The sequence below is a fragment of the Carassius gibelio genome, chromosome B15 (genome assembly GCF_023724105.1).
Source record: "Carassius gibelio isolate Cgi1373 ecotype wild population from Czech Republic chromosome B15, carGib1.2-hapl.c, whole genome shotgun sequence".
NCBI classification, from domain to species: Eukaryota; Metazoa; Chordata; class Actinopteri; order Cypriniformes; family Cyprinidae; genus Carassius; species Carassius gibelio.
The window spans coordinates 9756138-9781517 of NC_068410.1; the positions used below are offsets into that span (position 1 = coordinate 9756138).

The window sequence follows — 25380 nt, forward strand, 5'->3', positions numbered from 1 at the left end:
ATTACCAAGACAAGGAACTTCATTTACTTTAAATGCAGAACTTATGTTTATGTTATGATAGTATTCTCGTTGTGGTTGGTTATATAAAACAATTTCTCAATAGCCATATTGAATAGAAAAAAAAGAGGAAAAAGAAAACCATTAGGTAATTGATGAAAACACATGATAGATCTTCCCATATGATCATTTTGTTTTTCATTTAAGGTCAGAGCCTGCAGCCTTGTGCAAGCATGCGTAAGATCATTCAAGATAATGTCATCCTGGAAATTTATTGTCAGTTTTACAATGCTACATTAATAATTCATAAAAAAAAAAAAAAAAAAAAATGAAGATGGATTTTTTTTTTTTAAACTCTTGCTTTCAGTCTGCTGTAGCCTAACTCATGACCATGCCAGAGACCAACAAATTACAAAATATTTTGATACACTGCTCCTCTCATTATTATTATTATTATTTAAAATTAAATAAATAAAATATATTTATCTTGTAAATTCAGCGTAGTTAAGTTAGAACACAGCTGACAAAAAAAAAAAACCACACATTTGTATTTACTTAAAGTGTATATTAATCAAGTGTATTTGAACTTTAAATCAAATGAAAGGTGCTGAGAAGCAGTTGTTGTCTGCATGCCGAATCACCAGACTGTCCAGATGGCGGCCCACAATCCCCTCATTTTACCTGGAGACACCAGTGAAAGCGCTCATTGTTTAAGAAGGAAAAGCCCCAGCAGCATCAAAGTCATTCTTATGGTGTGTGTGTGTGTATGTGCTCACATGAAGAATTCCCCACTCATCAGCGATAACATGTGTGAGCTTTCAAGATATTAAACCAAAAAGTCAACCACATCTCATAAGAAGACATTATACTCCTGACCTTAAAACAAAAGACGGGTCTGTTAGACTGCTTTTGTCATACTGTGTGGGTTCATACAGGTGACAGAATGTTTTTTGTTGATAAAATACTCAACAAACTCTCCAAAAATGTAATAAACAACAGCCTAGTAAAAGTAGTCATTGTTTATTAATTCCTCGCATCTTCAAACTGCGCCTAATACTGTGTAACTTTATCTTATCATATCATTGCTGTTGTGTTTGGCATTAGCAGGTATAAATCTCGGACATTAGATCTTCATTGAGCTGACCTACTTCGATCACAAATTCCTTGGTAAAGGAATCCAGCAGTATTGGATTTACAGTTTTGTCTATGAAAATATTACTAATGTTTCACGATTGCTATTACACAACGTAAACTATAACATAAAAAATAAAGTAAAATGCATAAATCACAGTTGTCCTGATCAAAGATTTTAATAAAATCAAAGTAACTTGAAAGAGGTGTAAACCCTTAAAATGAGCTAAACTTTCTGGAACATTCCGCCAGTTGGCAGGATTTGCCAACTTCCTGGTCTGTTTTTTATTCTTCCATGATCACATTTAGACGTCTTGATTAGATCTTCATGCTCATGTCTATTTGGAGCAACATGTTTCTTCCTCTGACATCTTAACAAAACCTGGCTAGATTACAAGAATGCTGCACGAAAAACACATTATAAGTTGCTTTTTTTTGTTTATGTGAATGTAAGAAAAAGTAATTTCCAACAATACAGCACATTTTTTTTCTCACTATTGTTTTATTTTTATTTTTTAGAAATCATATTAATTCATTTTTACAAAAGTGAACATATGGTTTAATATTAAATAATTCCAGTACTTTGGTTTGAGAACATGCAATTTTTTTTAAGAACAGTTACATAAATTCCTTAAAGTTTCTCCTCTAATCTACTCAATCTAATCTACTGTGGTTCTCAACATTTTGGAGTCATTTTTCTACAATAATCTTTATGATTTTCCAATTGTTCATGGTTTAACCATTAGGGATTAGGATTTTCAAGAATATTTTTACTCACAATTTCTGATAAAACTGTTTAGAGCTTAGCATAGCTACGAAAAGTTATATAAAACATAAAAAGTGGGAACCCTGGTTCCTGAAAGAGACAAATAGTTGTTGAGAGGTTGAGCTAAAGTAACAAGCATCTTAATTTTTTTTAAGTTTTCAGTCATTCAGTTATTTTCAGTTTCAGTTATTTTAAATCATCTGGAGGCAACCTGGTTGAGAACCACTGTTTAAAGTACTGTACCTTTTTTTTCTGTGCCCTTAATTTCATCCTCCTGCCTTCATGCTCTAGGAAGTGAAATCATTTATTAAAGGATAAACGCACCTCAAACATAAGTATTAGCAAGATTAATTGGTTTCTTTTATCGCACTTTCATAAAATGGTTAATCTAAAAATGAACTGTAATTTGGCACTTTCATCTAAGCTAACATCCCGTCTCTCACTGATTAATACTTAACTTTAAGTGTATCCTCATTCTTACCATACTGACATTATATATATATATATATATATATATATATATATATATATATATATATATATATATATATATAGAAGCATTAAAAAGATTTTAGAATGCAGTGGTAATAAATCCAGGTGTATGTAAAATAAGGAAAGAAGCAACACACTTTTTTTAAATGTCAACATTTAATGAGCTTCACCACTGTACTTCAAATCTACACTCTGAAAAGAGACCGGTGATTTTTCAAAACACAGAACACATCCACAGAGTCCTTCCGGTCCCTAAGAATCACCCCCTCTGCTTTCAGGGCAGCGAATGCAAATTTTACATTTTACAATATAGTCATATATGTCAAATACCATTAACTCGAAGTATTAACTTCAAGCTTCCTTATTAAAAACTTGACAGCAAGTGCAGTACCTTCCCCGTTTGGCCCAATCGAGGTTGCGTGTTAGTCTCTTCTCACAGGCTCCGGTTGAATCCGCATGTTCTCTTAGGTACGTCCGCTTCTTATGCCCTAACATATGTATGTTTATCTCATCCGACGCTCTCGGTGAAGGATACCGTGTTAATCATCGTGGGTATGCTGTGTGATCTAACAGTCAGAGAACACTGGGGTGAGAACATGGTACTCTGTACAAGGATGTGATGATGGGAACCACCTCCAACCAATCGCAACTTTAATGACTTTGATTTCTTTATACAGGGTTTGATAGGAATATAAAAGTCGGAAGGGACATTCAAGTTTTAAATCTCCACATAAAAATAAAAGCGTGGAGGTAAACAACCAAGTCATTGAGCTCGAGAGGTAGAGACCAACAATGTGAATCCATTATATACATATACACAAACAGTTCAGTGTTTCTTTAAAGGAAATTAATAATAATAATAATATTAATAATAATAATTATAATAATTAAAAAAGGGCTCTACTTCAATACTCATATCCAAAGCTCTGCAGCACACAAGACACAATTAACATAATTGTTTATGTGTTTTTTGTTTGTTTTTGTACTTATACTGATTTGGATCATTTCTTTGTCTACACTTTCTAGTGCAGGGGAAAATAAAAATAAGAAGAGAAAAAGAGAGGGGGGAAAAATATGTACATTTATAAGTCTTAAGTCTCAAAAATAAAATAAAATTTCACAGCCCTAAAAATGTGCAGGCTAATTCAACTTCTATACAGCAGTATTACTTTTTGTTGTTTGGCGATTTTTTTTTAATACATCATTTTTTTTTTTTTTTTGTAGATTTTTCATTTCTATTGAAATCTACCAGCTAATCGCTTATTTACATACCTTACTCAGTGGATCATGGGAAAGCATGCCATAGCACATTGAGGAAGAAATAAAAATAATTCTCTAAAAATATATTAAATATTTTCTATTTGTTTTCTTTTAGTCTGAGAGAGAGTGCAGAAATGGGAAGTTTAAGCATGGTAGAGTGAGTGAAAACTACTCCCAATGTCTTTCCAGACCCACAATATTCACCATTTCCCAGGCACCCTTTTCAGATCCATCAGATCCAGGAGTCTTTTAACAGAAAAGGTGCTTTTGAGGGGGGTCAAAGTAGACGACACTGAACTGACATCTACAGGATCACTATTGTGATGCCACAGTCAGTTAGAAGCATGCACGGGGTCCATACATGCACTCACAATGGCGTTCCTCACTAGACAAAGTTCGGAAATATACCATTGCAATTATGGAATGGTTTGGTTTACCAACAGTTCAATCCATTATTTATTTATTTGCTTTATTTTTTTTTAGTTTTTAGCCTTTAATTTGGTTTGCATGCTATTCTAGATACTCCATCATGGAGAGCAGGGTTCAAAGGTCATCTGAAAACACAGACCTCCCCATATCATTTCGCTACATGCTAGTTGGGTTTTCAGTCTCGGTAGGAGACAAGCACCTGCAAGATTTCTGGAAACGCTCACAAAGTCTCCTTCGCTTCAAATAAACCCTATCAGTATGAGCATTTTCCCTCTGGCCAATCTTGCATGCTTTGGATCCTTTTGAATCGTTGTGCCATTCAGTCACCAATCCGAAGTACTAAATACTGACACAACACATCCACATTCAGGAGTACTAAGAGAAGCCTACGAATCAGTATCTCTGCCAAGTGCTGCGCTAAGGAATACTGATTTGAAGAGTTGAATAGGAAACGGAAAGCGAGATACGAACAAAGATCGATAGAGAAAGTAAGGAAGAGTGCAGATGACAGCAAAAATGGAAGTCGTAAAAAAAAAATCACACCGCCGTTGAAGGCAATAAACGCAATGAGCAGCTCACTCCAGCCAAACGAGTCGTCACTCTAGCAATATTTCAGTTTTGCTGCCCATTTTAAAAAAGAAACTCACCACCAATAGCGTATTTATGTATGAAGCAGCTTTCTGTCGGCGCGACAAATTTACATGTCCAACTAGTTCTGCATCAGGAATTTTCAAAACGCGCAGATTCCTGAAACAACTGGATTTCGCCCTCGAAATTCTGAGCAGCGGTTACTGTGACCGCACCTCTCACAAGGGTGGGGCCTAATGAATAGGCTACTAATGAGGATAGCGTTTTTCCGCCGTGGTTGTAGCGCGAGTGAAAGACCGATTCAGAGAAACTTGCCTTCTTTCCACACTACATGAAGCACTGCACTTCCTGTTTCCATGAATAAATAAAGCATGATTACTCGCACACAGTCGTGATGAGTTTTCCTTCAGATATACTGCACAGACTCTGCCGCCCTGCTGTTCAAAATACATTCCAAGTCCACAGAGGCCGACTTCGTCTGCCGAAAGTACAGGTTCGTACCCTTCACGAACCTTTAGTATACTACTACAGAGCAGTGGGTATGCACGAACAGTCCCCCCGTGACCATGCCCACCCGTCCCGTGTCCCGCTTGAACTCATCAGCAGTGGTTGCTTCTATAAAACTCCATTTAGTAACTATTACAATACACACACACATCAGCGACATGGCTAGTCCTAGACTCCAGTGAAATGCTACGCAGGTTTGGGGATGCCTGGGGGTCAGTAGTCCAGGGGTGGACGCGGGACGGGCTGCCAGAGGGACGTCCACCACCACTGTTTATCAACACCATCTTCTCCGCCGTCCTCAGCTACTCCCAAACAAGAGGAGATGGAGGCATCTCAGAGGGCTGAGCTACTGTTGAGCTGTGGGCAGAAAGAACAGGGAGATTATGTCTCGCTTTAAGGTTAAGGAGATGTCTCCATCTAGTGTTGAGACACTGACAAATAAATTGCTAAATAAGCTTGAAAAGCCCCAGATTTGTCAGGACACCAAGAGTTTTAGTAGTTTGAACCAGAGCTGGCTGGGTAGTAACTGATTACTGATTATTTGGATTAATCAGTAATGAGATTCTAAAAATTAAGTACTTGTAATTAGATTAATATGCATAAAATAGCATAATCTTCTCCATAATTCCTCTTTTGCATCTTTTAAATGTTCCTTTCTAAAATAGTCTATCTCATATACACACTCAGAAAGTCTTCCAAGTTTGTGGACGTTCACAGATAGAACAGTCATTAGTCAAATGGCTACACAGCATTTGACCACTTAATTAAAAACCATTACAGGTTTAAGAAGTGCTTCAATATTGCATCAACTATTGATTAACACAATCCTTATTTGAATTATCACTCAGTATGGTTATTTAGCCTTGGACTACTATGTCACTAGGAGGCTTTCAAACACATTAAAATGCACAAACTAATGTTATTTCTTATTTACAATGCGGGCATTCCCGAACTTAATTTTTTTGTCCTCTGAACCTCTTTCATAGAAATAAATATAATTTTATTTATATGTTAATTACAATGAATGGAATATATTCTCTGTGTGTTTTATATCAATATGTTACAACATTGTACTATTTAAATTGATGTGATAAACTAGTTAGGTCAAAAGTAATCTAAAAGTAATCAAAAAGTAGTCTGATTACAGTACCTAAAATGTGTAATGTAATGGATTACGTTACTAAATAATATTTTTTTTTAAATGTAATTTGGAATTAGTAACAGACTACAATTTGTAAGCAACCTACCAGGCTCTGGTTGTAAGCAATAATGGTTATAAACCTAAATATGTCTAAATATTAAACAATGGCACGTTGGTTTCAACCCAAAGCACTTCCAAAACATAGCTTCCCTTAAAAAAAAAAAAGACAGTCATGCTCACTGGCTTTGATTTGGCATGTCTGTTAACCATGAGAACATGGACGTGAGGGTCAAAATGTGTCAAGCACTTTCTGGCTCTTACTTGAATTAAAAAATTTAAAAATACTTTTAGCTTTATAACATTTAAAAAAAAAATTGATTACATTTAAACCCCTGCCACAATCGTCAGTAGCTTTTGTAATGTTTTTGCCTCACCTGATAAAGCTTTTGAAGGCAGCTGATTGGGGGTTGATACAGAGCGGTACCCGATTCCCCTTCTGCTGCTCCAGGATGAACTGATGAATGATCTCTGTGTGGGGAAGAAAAATGATGATGGGAATACATTACACTTTATGGTTATGAATAACGGTATACAAGTTATGGGCTATCATGGTTAAAAGAACAGTTCACAAAACAGTTGTGGACACCTGTGTTCATGTTAAATAAAAACAGGTTTCAAATGACATGAGGGTGAGTAAATAATATTTTTATTTTTTAGATTAATCTATTTAACAAGTGGACAGCAAGTCAAACCTGTTTACTTGTCAAAGAAATTTGGTAGTTCACACATTCAATTTTGTCAACATTCCTTGTAACAAAAACAAAAGATGAAGTGATGTGACTTAGTGATGTAGAATTTTGTATTTTCAGGACAAACATAAATTATGAAGATTTATTCTAGCAGCAACCGTACAGGTCAAAGTGTCGATATTAAAGGAGGATTCTACAGGCAGACTGTACTATCTGTAATATCTCTCTTTATTTTCGCATACAAGCGATTATGCTTAAAACTAGTCTGGCCAACGTGGAAACTCCTCTTGTGCAGATCCAAAAGGGGTTCCCCTCGAGTTTCAAACGTGGCTGCCTCCCTAAATCGCTTTAAGTCTCCAGGCGGTCGGCTCCATCCGCACTGACTAATCCTCCAGTGGAAACACGTTGCACACAGGATGGAGGAAGAGGAGGGAGGGTGAAGGGCAGAGTTATTTTGAGCCGACAGCACAGTAAGCCTGCTTTTAGCGACAGACTCTCACTAATACCCGCTGACAGTGGAAGGCAAGCACAGATCCAGGGGCTCCAGATGAAGGGTGAAAACAAGGGAAAAAACAACAGGAGCAGCAGGGGATCTGAAGCAGGAGATGCCCAGCATGCTCTCAAATAGATTCAATTCAATTAAGACCTTTAGCTCCTAAACATGTTGTCTACAAACCGGGGGTGGATCAGGATTATAAAGGTTAAATTAATAGACCACCGATGTTTGTCTCATGTGTTGCATAATGTGTGCTGCGATCAGCACAAGGTGTAGAACATACTGTATGAACTGATTATAAGCAAGCTCACCTTTGACCTGCCGAACTGACGTCAGGTTCTTCTCAAAGCCATCGTCAAACTTGGGATTGGTGACAGGCTCAAAGTCACTGGTATAGACGCGGCCAGAGGAAGTGGTGTAGCAGCATTTGCACATGCAGGTGTGGTACCGCAGACGCCCCTCGTCCAGATACGGGTGCGCCAGGGCGTCCTTTGCAGAGATCCTTTTTGACTGTATTGGAAAACAGATTTGTTCTTACTGAACGTTCCTTTTAAAAATGCAATTAAATAATCTATTTTACAAATTTATATATTTAAATTAATAAAAAAGAAAAAAAAATTATATAATATATATATATAATTATAGTGCAGGTGGCACTATAGACCTGAATAGAACTGATGGGGTGTTGTGTACACTGTCCACTTTGACTTTACTGTACGCGGAGCTTCCTCGTGATCGCTATAATTTGTGCAGTCTTGTTCATTACTGACATTTAATTAATTAATAAATGTTAAATGCTTGAATCAATATGATTATTTTGTGTATTAAATTCTTGCTAGATGCATGAGTTTCACCAACGGGTTTTGTGTCATAAAATAACTGCTTATCAAAAAGCGATGTAGGCTATTTGTGATGTGCTTCTTTTCCTTATTATTGATCTTTATTGTTAACCATATTGATGAGAAATTAGATGTATATGTAAAGTGCATAGGCTAATTTAATTCAGTTTTGTTCTATAATGTTGTTATCGTTTTTTTTTTCTGCACACACACATACACTGCACATGAATGCTCTTTTCCAACAGAAGCTTGTAATGCACATAATATATCTGTCATAGCATATAATGACTACTAAAAATTACAAATTATATATAATTTTATTTCAAATAAAGGAAAAATTAAAAGTTAGTTTAATCCAAGCAGCTCTAAAAGATCTTCGATTAGTTCTGCATCCTTCTGAAATGTTTCGTGGTGTTGCCATTTAAACATGTTAATTACAAAAACAAAATGTTTGGTGTACTCTCTCTGGAAAAATCAACAGTGATTAATCAGCCTTTATTTATGTACAGTACTGTAGACGTTATTACCTAGGCGAAGCAAATATAGGCTACAGTAAGAGCGCCTGCATGGTTGTCCATCAGATGCCTGTCAAAGTTGAGTTCGTTACTATAGCAACAGTAAAACTGTCATGTCATTATAACGAGAAAACAAACTTTCATTATGTTGAGATAATGAGAAAATTAAGTCGTTATAACGAGAAAACGACTTTCGTTATGTCGAGATAACGAGAAAATTAAGTCGTTATAATGAGAAAATGACTTTCGTTTTTTGACGCAGCAATACAGTGGTGCTGTGCATTGTGATCAGTTGATGGGGAAAGTATTCTTAAAATGCATTAAAAAAAATCTAAATAATTTGTAATAAAGAATTATTATTATTGTTATCTTAAAGTGCCCACAATAATAATATATAGCATATTCAGTACCGTTATATATCTCATTACCGAATACCGGCATCATATCTACATCAAACAAATTTTAATATTACACAAAGATAACCAGAGTAAATACAATAATTTTATTTACTAAGGGGAAAAAGCAGTTCAAACATGCCTGGCACTATGTGAAAAAGTAATTGCCCCCTAAAAATAATAACTGGTTGTGCCACACTTTGAAGCAACAACTGCAATCAAGCATTTGCAATAACTGGCAATGCATCTTTGAGCAATTTTGGCCCACCCTTCTTTGCAGAATTGTTTTCTTTTTTCACGTAGGGCCAGGTAGATTTTTTCCCTTAATGAATGAAATCATTTAAAAACTGCATTTTTTATTTGAAATTTATTTTATTTTTTTAATTTGTTTGAAGATCTGAATGTACTAAGTGTGAGAAGAGAACACGAACACTTACTGGGTCAAAGACCAACATCCTGCAGAGGAGGTGAACGGCCTCATGGGTTGCTTGACTGGACAGGGTGTACAGGACAGGAAGTGAGGGCTAAAGAAACAGGAAATGGCATGATCAGTATAGTCTGAATGTCTAATCTAGTTTACTAACCATATACATACATATTCAGAGATAGGCAGAAACAAACTAATATGTAATCAATAGCCGGGTTTCCATTACCCTGCTTTTATGCATATTTTGAAGTATCACATCAGAAACGAGTGATGGAAACGCAGAATTTTGAAAAAAAAGTTTTTACGATCGTTGAGGTGGTTTTTGACTTAGGGTTAACGAAAAAGGGTTAATGTGAATAATGGGTGATAGAAATGCATTTTGCAAATAAATTCCTCCAAGCACATCAAAAAAGTAATGTGATTTTACACTATGGGATGACAAATCCTGACTAACTAGTAGACAGATCTAGTTTGATAGCATCTGAAATGTTGTTACTGTATATGGTTATTCGGAAATATCAGAGAAAAGACTGTCATCAAATTATTTCTGTATAATTGCCTCCCAGAACTGTTAAACGACTGTGTTCCCAAACAGCAGCATCCATCTCCGAAAGCAATAACCGCATTCATTGCGTTTCGTCTGCTCATTCTGAGGTGCAAGTTTTTTATTATATAGGAAAATTATTATATTCAGTAGCTTCTCCTTCTTTTCCATAGTGCCAGTTTATCAGGAAGTGATGATTTTGTTCTCTTTGAGTCTTTGGATGGAAACAGTGCTTGTTCGCAAATTTTTTTTGAGATATTGGATTGAAAGCCCGCTAATGTTTCAATTACTGGAAAGACCACAAGTAAAAGTTGTAAAAACCCATATTGATGAACCATTACCAATAACACAGTACAATACAATATTGTATTGTATTTTATTGTATTGTATTATATTGGTATTGTAACCATTACCAAACAAATGGGTAAACACTGTAGAAAGTGTGAGAATGAACATGATTTAGGAACATGGCCATCCTGTTTTGAGAAGCAGTTAAAACATACAAACAGCTTCCTAAAAGCACATCATATGATCCTCAGCAGTTGCTCATCTGCATGTCGCAAACATGCAAAACATTCCTCCCAGTAACACAGGATCCTTGCGCCAATAGCCGCACACTTATCTGAGGATGTGGGACAGCGAGGAGACAATGTGCTGAGATATTTTTAACCGTGTCTAATTATCTCCTCCGCCCACCTTCCCCCCATTCCAAGCCCCCCAGTCGACTCGTCAAAGAGTTGATTGAAAAAGCCCACCGGTAATTGCTTGTTTTCCCTGGTTGGGCTCTTTGAGCCAAGAACAGATGTGAACTATGGCTGGTGATTCACCATTTAAAAAGGGATGACGTATTGTCAGGGCTGACTGTATAGCTGATGGAGGTGAAAGTGTCGGGCGAGAGATGGAGGAAGACGATGGGCAAGGATTGAAAGCTCTCAGCCATAACTGGAGCCAAACGGAAACGAGGTGTGCTTTTACTTTAAGTGATCAGACCTTCATTGAAGGAAAAATATGAGTCATATGTAGGGACCACAATATCATAAAGACTCGAAAGTGGGCAACATCTCAGAACATCCCGTAAACTGCATAGCAACATGCTAAAAATCACTCAGAACACTGCATAGCAACATCATGGCTAGTACTTAAAACCCCCTAAAGAGATACATTTATTTACAAATAAGGGAAATAAAAACAAATTCACTGCCAAATGATATTATTTTAATAATAAACTTTATAAATAACACATGTAATAAAAATATAATTTAATTTAATAAAAATAAATGAACAATGAATATTTAAAATTATACAATAAAAAGAAAGAAAGAAAAGAAAAATTAACATGCTACAAGTACAGCTTTCAGTTTCACACTTAATTTCACGCTTGGGGTCAGTAAGATTTATGACTGTTTTTTAAAGAGGTCTCTTATGCTTATAATATAAAAATATTGTGAATTTTAATAAAAAAAATAAGCAAATAATTTGGTAATAAATTATTATGAAATTAATAATAACATTTAAATAATAAAAATAGAAATATTTTCTGTAAATTGTTTTCGGGTTAAATATATTTTAAAAAGCAAAACAGTTTAGGAGATATTACTACAGTTTTCGTACTACAAAATCATTCTAATATGCTGATTTGGTGCTCAATGTTGAAAACCGTTGTGCTGCTTAATATTTACTTTTAAAAGTCTTTATTGTCATTTTTAAAGTAATTAAAGTATCCTTGATGCAGAATGAATAATAATAATAAAAAAGTACTGATCCTAAACATTTGAATTGTGTTTGATTCACTACAAAGATCCATCTTATAATAGTAATTTATTAAAAAATGAGTGCAAATTTTCTCAACAGTGCTGTTTCACTTAAAAAAAGCTCAAAAACGCTATCCATTCGGGAATTGGACTATATTAGTTGTGCCGTATGTTTTTGATATACTAAAAAAACAACCTGCTCCCTGTTTGAGTCGGAGCATGTGTGCCAACCGAACCGCTAGGCTCCTCTGACAAATCTGACAGATTATCAAATGATGGGCGTTTGAATCCAGTGGGTCAGATTCTGTGTGGGCCGAGCCGAAACTATCCCTGTGCGATTATGAGTCAAGCAGCGTGCAGTGTGGTGGTGAGTCTGCGTGAGTGTATGTGATTAAGGAAGCACAGTGGGCAAGTTTTTGGCGAGTAGTTGGCAGTAGCGTGGCGTGTGTGAACGATCAAGCCCTCTGGGGTGGTGTGATCGTGTGCTGTAGTATTAGCCTGTATTAGTTAAGGATTATAGTGGAATGTGGCTTCAGACAGTTAAGGGAGGGAGAAGGCCTCTCCCTGTCCCATGATTCAAAGCTCAATTAGACAAATGATGAGTCAGGAGGGTTGACACATGACATCATCAGCCCAGGCTTTCAGTCATCCCAGGCATGCGGGCAGCACATGTTCCACCCTCACATTTCTGACAGCAGGAGTAATGGACTGAGCAAATTTGCTACACAGGGATGTCACAAGAACTTGAGCCAGTATAAGTGGACTGAGCCTCGGTGAGATTTACTTGCAAAGTGTTTTTTTCTGAACACAGTGTCCTTTCTGGGTGAGCAGTAATTTGCCAGTTCACATCAAAATCAAGAATGCTACATGATGCAACACAATATCTTATGATCTGCTTTGGAGGGGGATTCAGGACCAAAGAGATTTTACTGTGAACGGGCTGAGCGGCACTACATCAGAGATGTAGAAGTGATTTAGACAAGACGTGGTTGGATTTTTTATTTTATAAGAGGAAAAATAACTAAAAGATTTACATGGAAGGGGTTTTATCAATAATTTATTATGTTATATTAGGTTAGAGCACTGTATAAACAATTATTGGTCAACCAATAATGTTTTTTCATTGGCTGGTGCAGTCATGATATCTATAGAGCACCGTTACCAATGTCTGGCCATATATATACATATATATATATATATATATATATATGAATATTGTGAATACTGTATTAAATTTGGTGCTCAAGAAACAGGTCTAATTATTATTAACAATGAAAACAGTTGGGCTGCTTCATACTTTTGTGGAAACCATAATAATATTTTTTCGCGATTCTTTGGCAAGTGTATATTTCAAAATTAAAGTATTTATTTGAAAAAGAAATCTATTTTGCCATTAAATGCCTTTATATATCAACTGAATTGAATATACCATTTAATCGATTCTTGCTGAATAAAACTTTTAAATAGGTTTTCCCAAAAAAAACTATATCGATAGACCATTCAGAGTTTTCAACATAATGCCAATGTTTAACAAAGATCAAGCTCAGTAGTTTAATCAGAGGTGGATGATAATTACTCTCCAAATGAGCAGAGTTACTAGAGTGTTACTTTAAGGTAAAACCACAATTTTTTCCTTTTCCTGACTGGTGAAACAAGCCGAGGCTGCAGCTATGAAGGGAAGGAGGAGGAGGTACGGGGTCACGAGAAGGTTGAGAAACGAGCCTCTCTTTCCTGTGAAGCAGAGCCCACGTGACGTCCGACCTTCCCTCTGGCCCAGCAACATTCAGCAACAGGTGCAGGCCGCAGCTTTCCCCGACCAGCCCAGTGCTCCTCCTTAAAACCACCCCCCCTCCCGCGGCTGTGTGGTCCGGGCCATCTCTCCCCACCATCACAAACAAGCCATTGATCATCCTGGCACCAAAACAACACAAAGCCCTTCAGGCCCACAAGTGCAGGGAGAGCAGCCCCGGAGCACCTGGGAGAGGGCCAAGCGAGGACAGACAGGTGGATAGGACTTGTCTGTTTGTTTATTTTTGCAGTTAGCATGCTAAAGAAAAGCAGGGAGCATTTCCTACAGGCACGAGAGGGGGAGGGAGAGCTGATATAGGAGCAGGCCATTAAACCAACGAATGCTGACAGAGACAACAGTGATTCCAGAGAACGCTGAGCTGTTGAGCGGCTAACAGACTTCCTTCTGTATGCTCCGACAGACAGAATCTGAACAGTGTGTGTGTGTTTGTATGTGTGTAGATATTGGGTGTTATTCACTAAAGCTAAGTGCACACCACAGGACTGAAGCTTTTCGCTCTGTGCACATTTAAAGACTCAGAGTTTCTTGTTTTTTTGTCATGTTTTTGTTGCATACTGTACTTCAATCATAGACATTATTCTCACGCAGTCATACACATGCAACAGATCACTTTATTATTGATAACATGTCAACAGACGACAACGAGGAAAGGTTTGTTTCGCACAGCATGCACAACTGTAAACCACTCTAAACCTTTAACTTAATAATAATTTCCCGTAAACATTCATTATAAATAATAACAAATATTCTTGGTATGCATATTGTTACCTTGTTTTTGTAAATAAATTAATATTTTAGTAATTTTAGTAATTTGCTTTTTTAATAATTTAGCAACGACAAAATTGATCAGTTACAGAAAATAAATGTAGAATTTTAGAAAAGATTTCTATTTAAAAACAAATAGACTTTCATTTTGACAATAAGAAAAGTTTCTTGAGCGACAAATCAGCATATTACAATGATTTCTGATCCTGTCACACTGACTGGCATCACAGAAATAAATAAAAAATAAAAAAATATTAAAACTGAAAATGTATTTTAAATTATAAAATTGTACATGTTTACAGCATCTAGTAATTCACAAATAATGGGAAAAAATATTTTTTTATTAGCCAATGACAAAGCTCACTATCTATCTATCTATCTATCTATCTATCTATCTATCTATCTATCTATCTATCTATCTATCTATCTATCTATCTATCTATCTATCTATCCATGATAACATCTGGTGAAACTAGTAAACAGACTGTTTCCACTTCCTTTTTGCATGTTAATGTAGACTTTCCTCTCCAAGCCTGCATCTGTAATGGTGAGGTTGTGCAGAAAGTCCTTATGTGGGGATGCTTAGGGGTGTATATGCTAAACACTACTGCAGGCACACAGTCCCTCATTTACAATAATACAGATTCATCAGCATTAGAATGAGGGGAATATACACCATACACCTTTACGTGAGAACCTCTTCTGTGCAGATACCATAAGTAAAAACACTTGTTCTAAAATGTTATTGAATGATAGTCTTTGTGAGAAAAACAGAAAAAAGAGAAAGAGGGGAGGGAGAGAAAGAAAATGATGAAGAGAAGAGTGGCGTTTTTGAAGCAGAGTGGCGCTCTGAGATAGAATAACATTCATGCAGGGCAGGGGTGTAACTCTAACGCCTCTTAAAAAACAGTCCGGCTGTGTGTGAAAGCATATTTTTTTCTGGTTTCAGTTTGGATGGCAGCACTTAGCGCTGGTTTTCGAGCGGGAATGGAGACGGCTCTGAACACCGTATCTCTCAGATGCACTCAGATGGCCAAACTAATCTGACTAAGTGTTAGAGCCGATATGGTGAGGATGAACATTCCTAAAGCCCCTGAAGGATCTCATTTCAAAACAGCCCAAATCAGATCTTCTCTATTTATAGCAAAGACAAGGGACAGGGCGTAAAAAGTGTCTGAGGCCTCCCGCATTGATGCGAACATCAAGATGAACACATTAATGACGGGGCTTTTAAAATGTAAATTGGGAGCTGAGAAAGCGTCACCACGTTGTCAAAACAATGTCAGCAAGAGAGCTGAGCTTCAGATGCTTTGACAGAAGAGGAATATTACAGCTGTGGCGACTCTCTAATGAGGTTGAGGACACATAGTGGCTTCCCCTTCCATTTATGTGTGCAATATTAAATTAAGTGCAATATTACGTTAACAGTTTTTATAATGACATATTGTAAATATATTAATGTTAATATATATGGGTGTTAATAAGAAGAATATTTATATTCTTAAGAGCATTCTCAAAGAAAACTAAATCTGCCAAAGCCAATGCATGTAGATTGTGTCTTGAAATATGCTACATGTGAAAATGTGAAGAAAAATAAATTGATATTCAAGGGCAGGAATTTAGTTTTTCCTGACGTACTGTAAAATTGCAAAAAGGCTTATTATAGTATATATACATATATATATAACTAAAATTAAAATGAAACAGAATATATATACACTGACTCAAAATACTAAGATAGCATCCCAGACACTAAAATAACACTGGGTCTAAAATAACATTTACTTTAAAGGTGCAATCTTCAGAAACATTTTTTGTTATGCTGGTTGAAAGTCTCTTCACATCCCTATAGCAATCATTAAGTTAAGTGGTCTAAATGTTTTTATCTGTATTTATATATTCTGTGGAAGGCATAAGACCAAGAAATGTACGTCCAATCCAAACATTCGGTCCGAGTGTTTTACATGTCTCCCCTACCTGTCTGTCAGCGTATGTATCTGCATACCTCTGTGCACCCGGTTCACACAGACAGGATATCTCATCACCGCGTTCACGCACGCTGTGCAGACAGAGCGAAAATAGCGGACAAACATCAACAACTCGGTCTTCCTTCTTGGTATTGTAGTACTTTTAAAGTTTTCTTGCTGGTTAATGACACATGATGCACATGATGCCCAGCAGTTCCCAAATCCATGCATGCATGTCTCGCTTAGTTAACACACCCAATTCAGATGACCAACTTGTTAGAAGTGAGCTATTTGAAAGAGCTGTGTTCCGATCGATATGATCCCTACACCGTGTTCATTGCTAACTACTCCCTGAACAGGAGTTTGCTTCACTTCGGAACATGGATTGGAACTGGGAACCACTGATGTAGCTAATTGTAGGAATATTGTCTCTTGTATCCTGGGCCCGTATTCATAAAGATTCTAAGAATCCTCTCAGAAAACTCTTAATTTAGCTTAAAAACTTTTATGTAGGAGTCTTAGCTTACGAGCGATTCGGGACCGAACTGAGAGCAACTCTGAGTAAGGAAAAGACAAAAACTTTCATCTTAGTGATGAGGCGGGGTTGACCCTGTTGCTATGTATGACACAATCTTTTGAAGACTGTGATTGGTTGGTTGTCCAAGAAGGAAAAAAAAAAGAGTGATTTTAAGTATAGGGTCTATTCTAATTCTCACTTTGAATTTACATACGTACTTTTTCCTATTTGACCGTTCTCTCGCACACACACACACATTATATGTGTGTATATAAAACCTTTTTTTATTTTTTTATTTACCATGCTTTTAATTTCCTATAAGGTATTTGATTGGCTTTGAAAGATAAAAATTGTTCCACTCTCTCCAATTACAGTGATTGCTGTCCTATTTAAGTGGTGGTTTGAATGTTGGTTTTAATGTATCAAACATGGAATCAAAACCAAGAAGGGCGAGAAAGCCAAACAGTGTTTACTGTTAGCCCAGTAAGTGGATGAACACAAGGCCATTCTTAAAGGATAATTCGGGCCGGGTGTCACAGCAAGGAACAAGAAGCAGACATGGGAGCGTATAGCACAAACTATTAACGGTTCATTCCCCCTGCTTGTGCGCATCTATAAGCCTGCTATATTCAGAAATGCAGTTTTTTGAGCCTGCAAGGTGGGAATGTCCAGTGAAACGAAATGAACTGCGACACAATAAGATGTTCTGAAAGTGCTGTAATTGTTTGTGTGATCACTCTGCTTACAGAAGGTTGTGACAGACCCAAATCATCACTATTGCATTGTTGCATTTTCCCAGTTGCCAAATATCGTAATGTAGTTAATTTCTGGCGCTGTGTCGGATATGTTAGCACGTCTCTAATAAGATCAGTCACAAACATGATCCCTGCACGATCTAATCTATAGCGTCTTATTAACTCACTGTCAGCCATTGTCTGCAATACATTTCTTCTGCCTCTTCGTCTTTCCAACATTTTCTCCTGTGCTAAAGAAGCTCTTAAGCCTCTTAAAAGTCCTCGTCTGTGCTCCTAACAAGTTTGACCTTAAGACCTCTTTTAAGAGTTAAGATGCTTTCTGAATTACTTTTTTCTTTACTAGGATTTTTTTATTTATTTTAAGAGTAAACGCCCACATTTCTAAGAATTTTCTTTTAATTTTGTCACTAGGAGCTACTTTTTGCATTAAAATTCTTTATGAATACGGGCCCTGGTCTGTGAGTATAAATGCGTTCAGGGGGAGTGGCTTTGAACGGCGATTGCAGGGAGGGTGGGACGCTCACTTTCAGTGATATCAGGCTAATGTTAGAAAATTCCAAGATCTCCTATTGCACCTTTAACTTCAACTTTAAATTATTTAAAATAGGTTTATTTATTTTAATAAATGTATATATCGGTTTAAATAAAAATGTTATTAAGAACATAAATAAAATTCTTAAAATTAATTTTCTCCTATTGGTATTTTCAAACTACTTAAAGTGCATAAAATATGGAAAATGCATGTATGATTATACATATAAATACCTCCTTAGTTCTTTATAAATGCGCATTTTTAGATATACAAGCTGGATGAAAAAAGCTAAAAAAAAAATCTCATCTTGTACTAATGATACCAGCATAATTTGATTTATTATTTTGTTTTTATTAAATAAATGCCAAAATATATACAGTACTCATAAACATGTTTAGATTTTTTTTTCCAGTATACTTTCAATCTGATGTCCCATTGTGTTTATTTATCACAGAGGAAATAATGAATGACTCATTAGCTGAATAACACAAATTTTCAAAAATCCCTTGGGCCTGCCTCAATAAGGGAACATTGGTTATGACATGGCGCTGTTGCACAAGAGGGGAAAATAAAACGTCAGCCATCTGCTAGCAGGTGCCACGGAGTTCAATTTGGGGCAGACATCAGGCTTCGCAGCCCCTGGTGACGTGGCATGGGCCACAGCTGTTCCAGCTCTGCACTCGGTCCGCATGCAAGACCCCCTAAAGCCATTAAACAACACCCCCTCTCCTTCATTCTCCCTTCTTACGGTAAGCCCACCCAGCACTGGGGTCATCACTTTCTGACCTGAGTGTGTGTGCGTGTGTGTCCTGTGAGAGAGCATGTAGGTGGAAATTCGATCTGATCATGTTGCCTCTCTGCTAAGGCAGAAAAATCAGCATGGACTCGAGCATACATCTGCTTCCAAGAGCTCCCTGCTGGCTTTTACATACACATCAGACAGGTGGTGGAACCACAATCAGGTGACTTACAACCAACCAGAGCCGTTTTAATGGGCAGAGGAGGCACTGGAATAATCAATTAGAAGTATCAATTTTGTTCAAGATGTTTCTCCTGCAGGTTTGCAGTCAGCGTGTGTTTCTGTACACAAAACCACACATACAGCACGAGCAGTGCAGTTCAATTCATATACATGTGACTTTGATGAGCGATCCAGTCAAAAAGAATTGAAGTCATTGGTTTGAACATATAATTATTTACACATATGCTTAGCCTAACATATAAATGAATCATAGCAGTTACCAAATAAACATCTGATTCGGTTGCTGATGGGATGTTTTTATATGACCAGTAGTTGTTTAATTCAGACATTCAGTGAAAACTGAAAAAAAAAGTGTTATATAGCATGAGTTATTTATATATTGTGAAAATATATTTAATATAATTATTGTAATTAATAATATAATTATAAATTATAATAATAATAATAATAATTAATACATTATAAGTATTATTATATTATAGATGATTAAATAACAGCATGACAAAAATATGACAAATAATAATACTTATATTGTTATATCATTTTCAATAAAAAAAATAAAAATAAATGTATGTGAACTATATCAGGTCAAGCGTGATTTTATGTTGACTATGCAGAAGTCTACATCTAATCTTCAACTGAATTACTTGTTGGCAAGGAGAAACAAATCTTGTTTAATACTTGTATTTCTTCTACTGTATGAAGAGCTCCTTGATTAACTACTTTGGTCTTTCTGTTAAAGCTGATTAATCAAGGAACTCTTGCTGGTTATGCTAGTTATGATGCCTGATCTGGACACAAACACGCTAGCATCCAAAACACAACATATGCTGAACTTTTCAGTATAGCTGATTTACCACAAACTCTGGCTTTCTTTCCTCTCTTTCCATACTCCCGCTCCAGCGGAGGCTAAAAGCTTCCTCTCTTTCTAGTGATGGTAAGAGCCTTGCAACATTAATAGAAGTAATGAGGTCCCCTGTGGAGGCAGCCGAGTTGATCTTAAGAGTCAGACCACTTTTTAGCTCTCTCAAGTCCTGCTCTCTCTCGGACAGACCTCGTTTTTTTCTTCCTCCCGTCTATCCACTCAGCCAAATCCTTAGCGACCGTCTCTATCTTGAGCACGGGCATTAAAGCATACCACATCTCCCAACACTGCTGTTAGAACTACGCTGAAATGCCTCTTGAAATCGCTCTGCCAGACTCTCTGGAGACCCGCTTCTCTCGCTGCCATCTTTTTACTCAAAAGCCTTCTTGATAAGCTCTTCACCTTCACAAAAGTGGAGGTGGAGGTCTGGTGTGCCATATTCACCAGTCATTAAGACTCCAGCAATGTGAAGTCTGATCGTAAAGCCACCTCAGCCATCTAAACGCTCTTCCTTGCCTTGACTTCTCCAACCTTCCCCCATCAAGCAGTGACTAAAAGCAAAGAGAACAAAACAGGCCCATAAGAGCTTGATTGCACATCCTGCTCAGGTTGCGTTCACACACGGTTTGGTAATAACATTTAAGCAAACAAAAAAATACTGTTTTTAACTACTGCTAAAGATTTCAATGGAATTAAAAAAAAATAAAAGAATAATTTAATACAAAACAAATGTTACATAGCATGAGTCATTTTTATATTATAAATATTTATTAAAAATAAATAGTAAAAAAAGTCAAACTTTTGCCAATGTATTTATTTCTTTATATAATTTATTATACTTTATCATCATCATAAAACATAATTTATAATAATAAAAATAGTAGTAAATAAAATAAGATGATAAATAGAAACTCAAAAGTTATCAGATAACCTATATTTGTATTACAAATTTTTTATCTATTATAAGAAAATAATAATAAATATAATAATAAAAAAAAAAAAAAAAAAAAAAAAAAATATATATATATATATATATATATATATATATATATATATATATAAATTCCTTAATAATACTGATTATAACATACTTATAAAATTGAATAATTTTAATAATAGTAGTAGCAGTGGTGAATAAACTAATTTATATAATTATATTATTATATCAAATTAATAGTAAATATTATCAGACAAAAAAATATTAAATTAATATTTTATATTTGTACTCATTGTACAATTAATTCTAATAACAATAATAATTATTATTATCACTGTTATTATCATTATTATTAGACTACCTAAAAACAGAATGCTGTTGAAAACACTGACCCAGACACATGATCAGACCCGTGAAGAATGGTGTCATCACAATACCCCTCAGACCCATCAGAGACCCCTGTTCTTCAAAACCTGTTCCACGTAACGGGAAGCTCAGTTGATGTACATGATTAAACATCCTGCTCTAGGGCCGCTCGACCACACACAGGAGGCAGCATCGAGTGACAAGGTCAGCCAAATGTCAGTGTGTGTGTGTGTGTGTAGATAGATGGCTGGGATTAAGGCTGGAGAATTTCGACTGGAAACAAGTGCCTCTTCACATATAGTCCTAAATGGTAAAGACTTTCTCTAGCCTAGCAGGTGCATGTCTGTATGTGTCTATGCAAAGGAGGCGGGCTTCTTGGTGAGCCGCCAGCCATCAGGTCGATGCAAAGCAGGAAGCAGAGGTCCACAGTCCTCGCGCTGCAGTTCCTGTTCTCTGCAGGGTCTCGCCTTTTCAGTGTAGCTGTCTAGAGCCACAGAGCCAACACCCAGTACCGAATCACACAAACACACACACATATTCACACTCACTGACTGAAAACAGCTTTCTATATACACTCAAAACCATGAGCTTTTCACTTTAACAAACATGGAAACAAAAGGCACGACAGAAGATAAAACCTAAAGTGCTCAACTTCTGAGCCAGGAGTAACTGCAAAATGAATGACTTCTTAAAATTAGTTTTTCTAAACAAGAGATAGACCCGCCCTATTATTTGTATAATATTATAGTTTAGTACAGGTATATAATATTATTATAGTATTATAGCCCTTTATTATTTGGCAATCCTTTACCAATTTATTTATTTATTTTCATAATAATGTTATGGCAAATAACCAATAAATAAAAGTATTATAGCCCTTTATTATTTGGCAATCCTTTGCCAATTTATTTATTTATTTTCATAATAATGTTATGGCAAATAACCAATAAATGACATGTAATTATATATATATATATATATATATATATATATATATATATATATATATATATATATATATATATATATATATATTAATCAATTATCAATAAAACACTAAAATCAGTTGTCTTAAATGCTACATGTGAATTTAGGAATAACAGAAGTTAACATGTGACTCACTCATAGGACACTGATAAGCCATTTATTTGTTATGGACGATAACTGCAAAAAAGTTATGTTCGATTTGAATAAGTGGATTAATTAAAAACACTACATTAAATCAATCGTATTAAATCATAACATTATTAATGGATATTCATTTTGAGGTTTGCTAAAGATTACATTTAGCAGTGTTAAAGCATTAGCGTTTTAACAAATTAACTTCAAGTGAATGTTAAATAAATAGATACTAGCAACTAGCATGCACAATGAAATGAACAATATTGACTGATACCAATTTGAAAAATAAAATAAAAATAAATAAATCTCATGACACGATATCATTCATCAGTCTACACACTGAATAGCTGCACGCAAATATGTCAACAACAGCCGTCGCGTCTCTCTCTCTCTCTCTCTCTCTGCTCTCATCAACTGATCAATCAGTCTGTCAGTGGATATGAAGCAGGGCAGGAAATGGAGAGACTGCAGGAGGGAGAGGGGCCCAGAGTGAGCGGAGCGCCGGGAATCCTGCAGCAAAGGCTGATGGGAGATTTCTGCGCTCCAGGGGAAGTAGAAGCGACTCGATTCCATAAACAAGGTGCACGATCGGTCAATAGGTGCCGTCACTCAGTGGGAACAGTGAGTCTCCATGGCAGCGCCACAGGGCCTGTTTATAATCAGGCTTCCTGGGACCGAGAATATCAGTGCAAGGGAGCGTTTGCACAGCATACAAGCCACTAATGAGTCATTGTTTTTCATGACACTGCTTCGAACAGCATGTGCCTAGATTTTGGGACATGGTTTGATTTCAGACTCACCTGTTTATGTGGTCCTCTCAGGATGTGAGCTCTGGCCCCCTCACATGCCGTCCTCATGGCCTCCAGAGACGGAGTCCCCAGCAGATCTGTGATCAAGTCCAGCTAGTGCATAAAAAAAGGGAAGAGCAGATGAGTTTTGTGTACAGAAAGAATAAAGAAGAAAATTTGTAAAAGACGTCTTAAGTCACTGGGGTATATTTTTAGCAATAGCCAAAAAAATATTGTATGGGTCAAAATTTGGGACTTTTCTTTATGCCATATCATTAGGATATTAAATAAAAGATCACGTTCCAGGAAATATGTCAAAACTTAATTTTTGATTAGTAATATGCATAGCTAAGAATTCATTTGGACACCTTCACAGGCGATTTTCTCAGTATTTAGTATTTAGATATTCAGGAGTGTGATTATTTACAATAAAAACAATAAACACATAATATAAATCACTTTATATAACAATTACAATTACTAAGAAATTTAATAAGAACAATTGGTAACACTTTGCTTAAAGCCTTTATGTATAATGCATTATAAATTTATTCATAATGTATGTTGTAATGCATTATATCTTTTAATATGTAATTATAACCAAAGTTAAAATGAATTATAATATTTTAAAGTTTGTCTGTAGTGTTTTTAACAAATTATACATTATAAAGGTGTAACAATGAATAGATGAGTATTATAATGTATAATAACTGTGGTTATAATTATCTATGAGATCATACAATTAATTATATGAATCATTATAAGGCATAATTAATGCAATAAAACTACTGCTACCAAATTGTTAGAAATGTAAACAACAACAACACCAATAACAATAAAAAAAAATCAATTATATTGCATAACTGTATTTTAATAATATAATATAATATAATTTTTTTAAAACTCTTTATAAAAAACACAAAATAACTAATTGTAACACAAGAGTAGGTGAAAAAAATGGGAAATTGTCCTTTAAAGCAAATACTTAACTGGAGAGAATTTAATGAGCCTAAAAGGGAATGTCGATGTGCTGTTAAGTGCACATTCAGGGCTGTGTGGACACACACACACACACACACACTTTGAGGAACACTGACACACTGCAAGGCCAGCATTATTAGAACATATGGCTCATAATCTTCTTTGTGAACTACATAAAACTAAAAAGTGTATCTGTATTTGTACTTCTCAAACAGTTTCCGTATGTTACTGCATTATACTTAATGTTTATGAGAATCTGAACAAAATAAGAGTAGAGGCTTCCGTGCATATGTGAAGGCTAGAGACAGGTTCTGCTCATGGCAAACACACAGCTATGGAGGACAGAGGGCTTCTGGGTCACGGCCACACTGGGACTGAGTACAACAGAGCCTTGAGCTGCGCCCGCTCGCTCATTAGCATGGCTCTGTACAACATTTGCCAAAGATACCGTACATTAAGGTCACATGGTTAGCATCAGCGTCCAAGATTTTCTGTTTTCTCTAAGAATGTTAGAAAGCTGGGTATCTATAAAAACACTACTAATGTAACTTTTCTTCTTTATTAAATTATTAAATGTCATACGAATGTAAAGACAAAATTCTCTGAAAAGATTAGTGACTTTATCTGTCAGACAAAAAAGGTCAGGCAATTTAATCCATGAAATATGTTGCAGCTCCTAAGGAGGTTAGAAAGCTTTTTGTTTACTCGCCGAAGCCAATTTTTGACTCACATTTGGCGCTTGGCAAGTGTTAATCGTGGACCCTGATAAAGCAGCTGAACTACTTAACACACCTAAGGGGCTAAACGATCTAAGATCTACAATGATCCTCAAATACCGCAAAAGGAGCAGAAGGTTCTGATTGGCTGATAAGAATGTTGAGACAGGAACATGTTCTACTTGTATCACAATATCACAATGAGTTGTGTGAATAAGCCAGATTCTGCATGCAGATCGAGCGCTGAACA

The 25380-nt window shown here is 36.0% G+C and overlaps 1 protein-coding gene across 1 annotated transcript in view; it reads right to left on the reverse strand.

Moving 5' to 3' along the window:
* Positions 1 to 2523: 2523 nt before the first annotated feature.
* The window catches only part of nlk2 (nemo-like kinase, type 2), a 66493-nt gene continuing 43636 nt past the window's right edge, over positions 2524 to 25380 (reverse strand). Inside the window, exons 7-11 of the mRNA XM_052575411.1 lie at positions 23446 to 23547; positions 9743 to 9829; positions 7868 to 8066; positions 6746 to 6839; positions 2524 to 5527 (exon numbers count right to left, since the gene is read on the reverse strand). Of these exons, the coding sequence (XP_052431371.1) occupies positions 5473 to 5527; positions 6746 to 6839; positions 7868 to 8066; positions 9743 to 9829; positions 23446 to 23547 (537 nt within the window). The 3' untranslated portion in view covers positions 2524 to 5472. The remainder of the gene's footprint in view (positions 5528 to 6745; positions 6840 to 7867; positions 8067 to 9742; positions 9830 to 23445; positions 23548 to 25380) is intronic.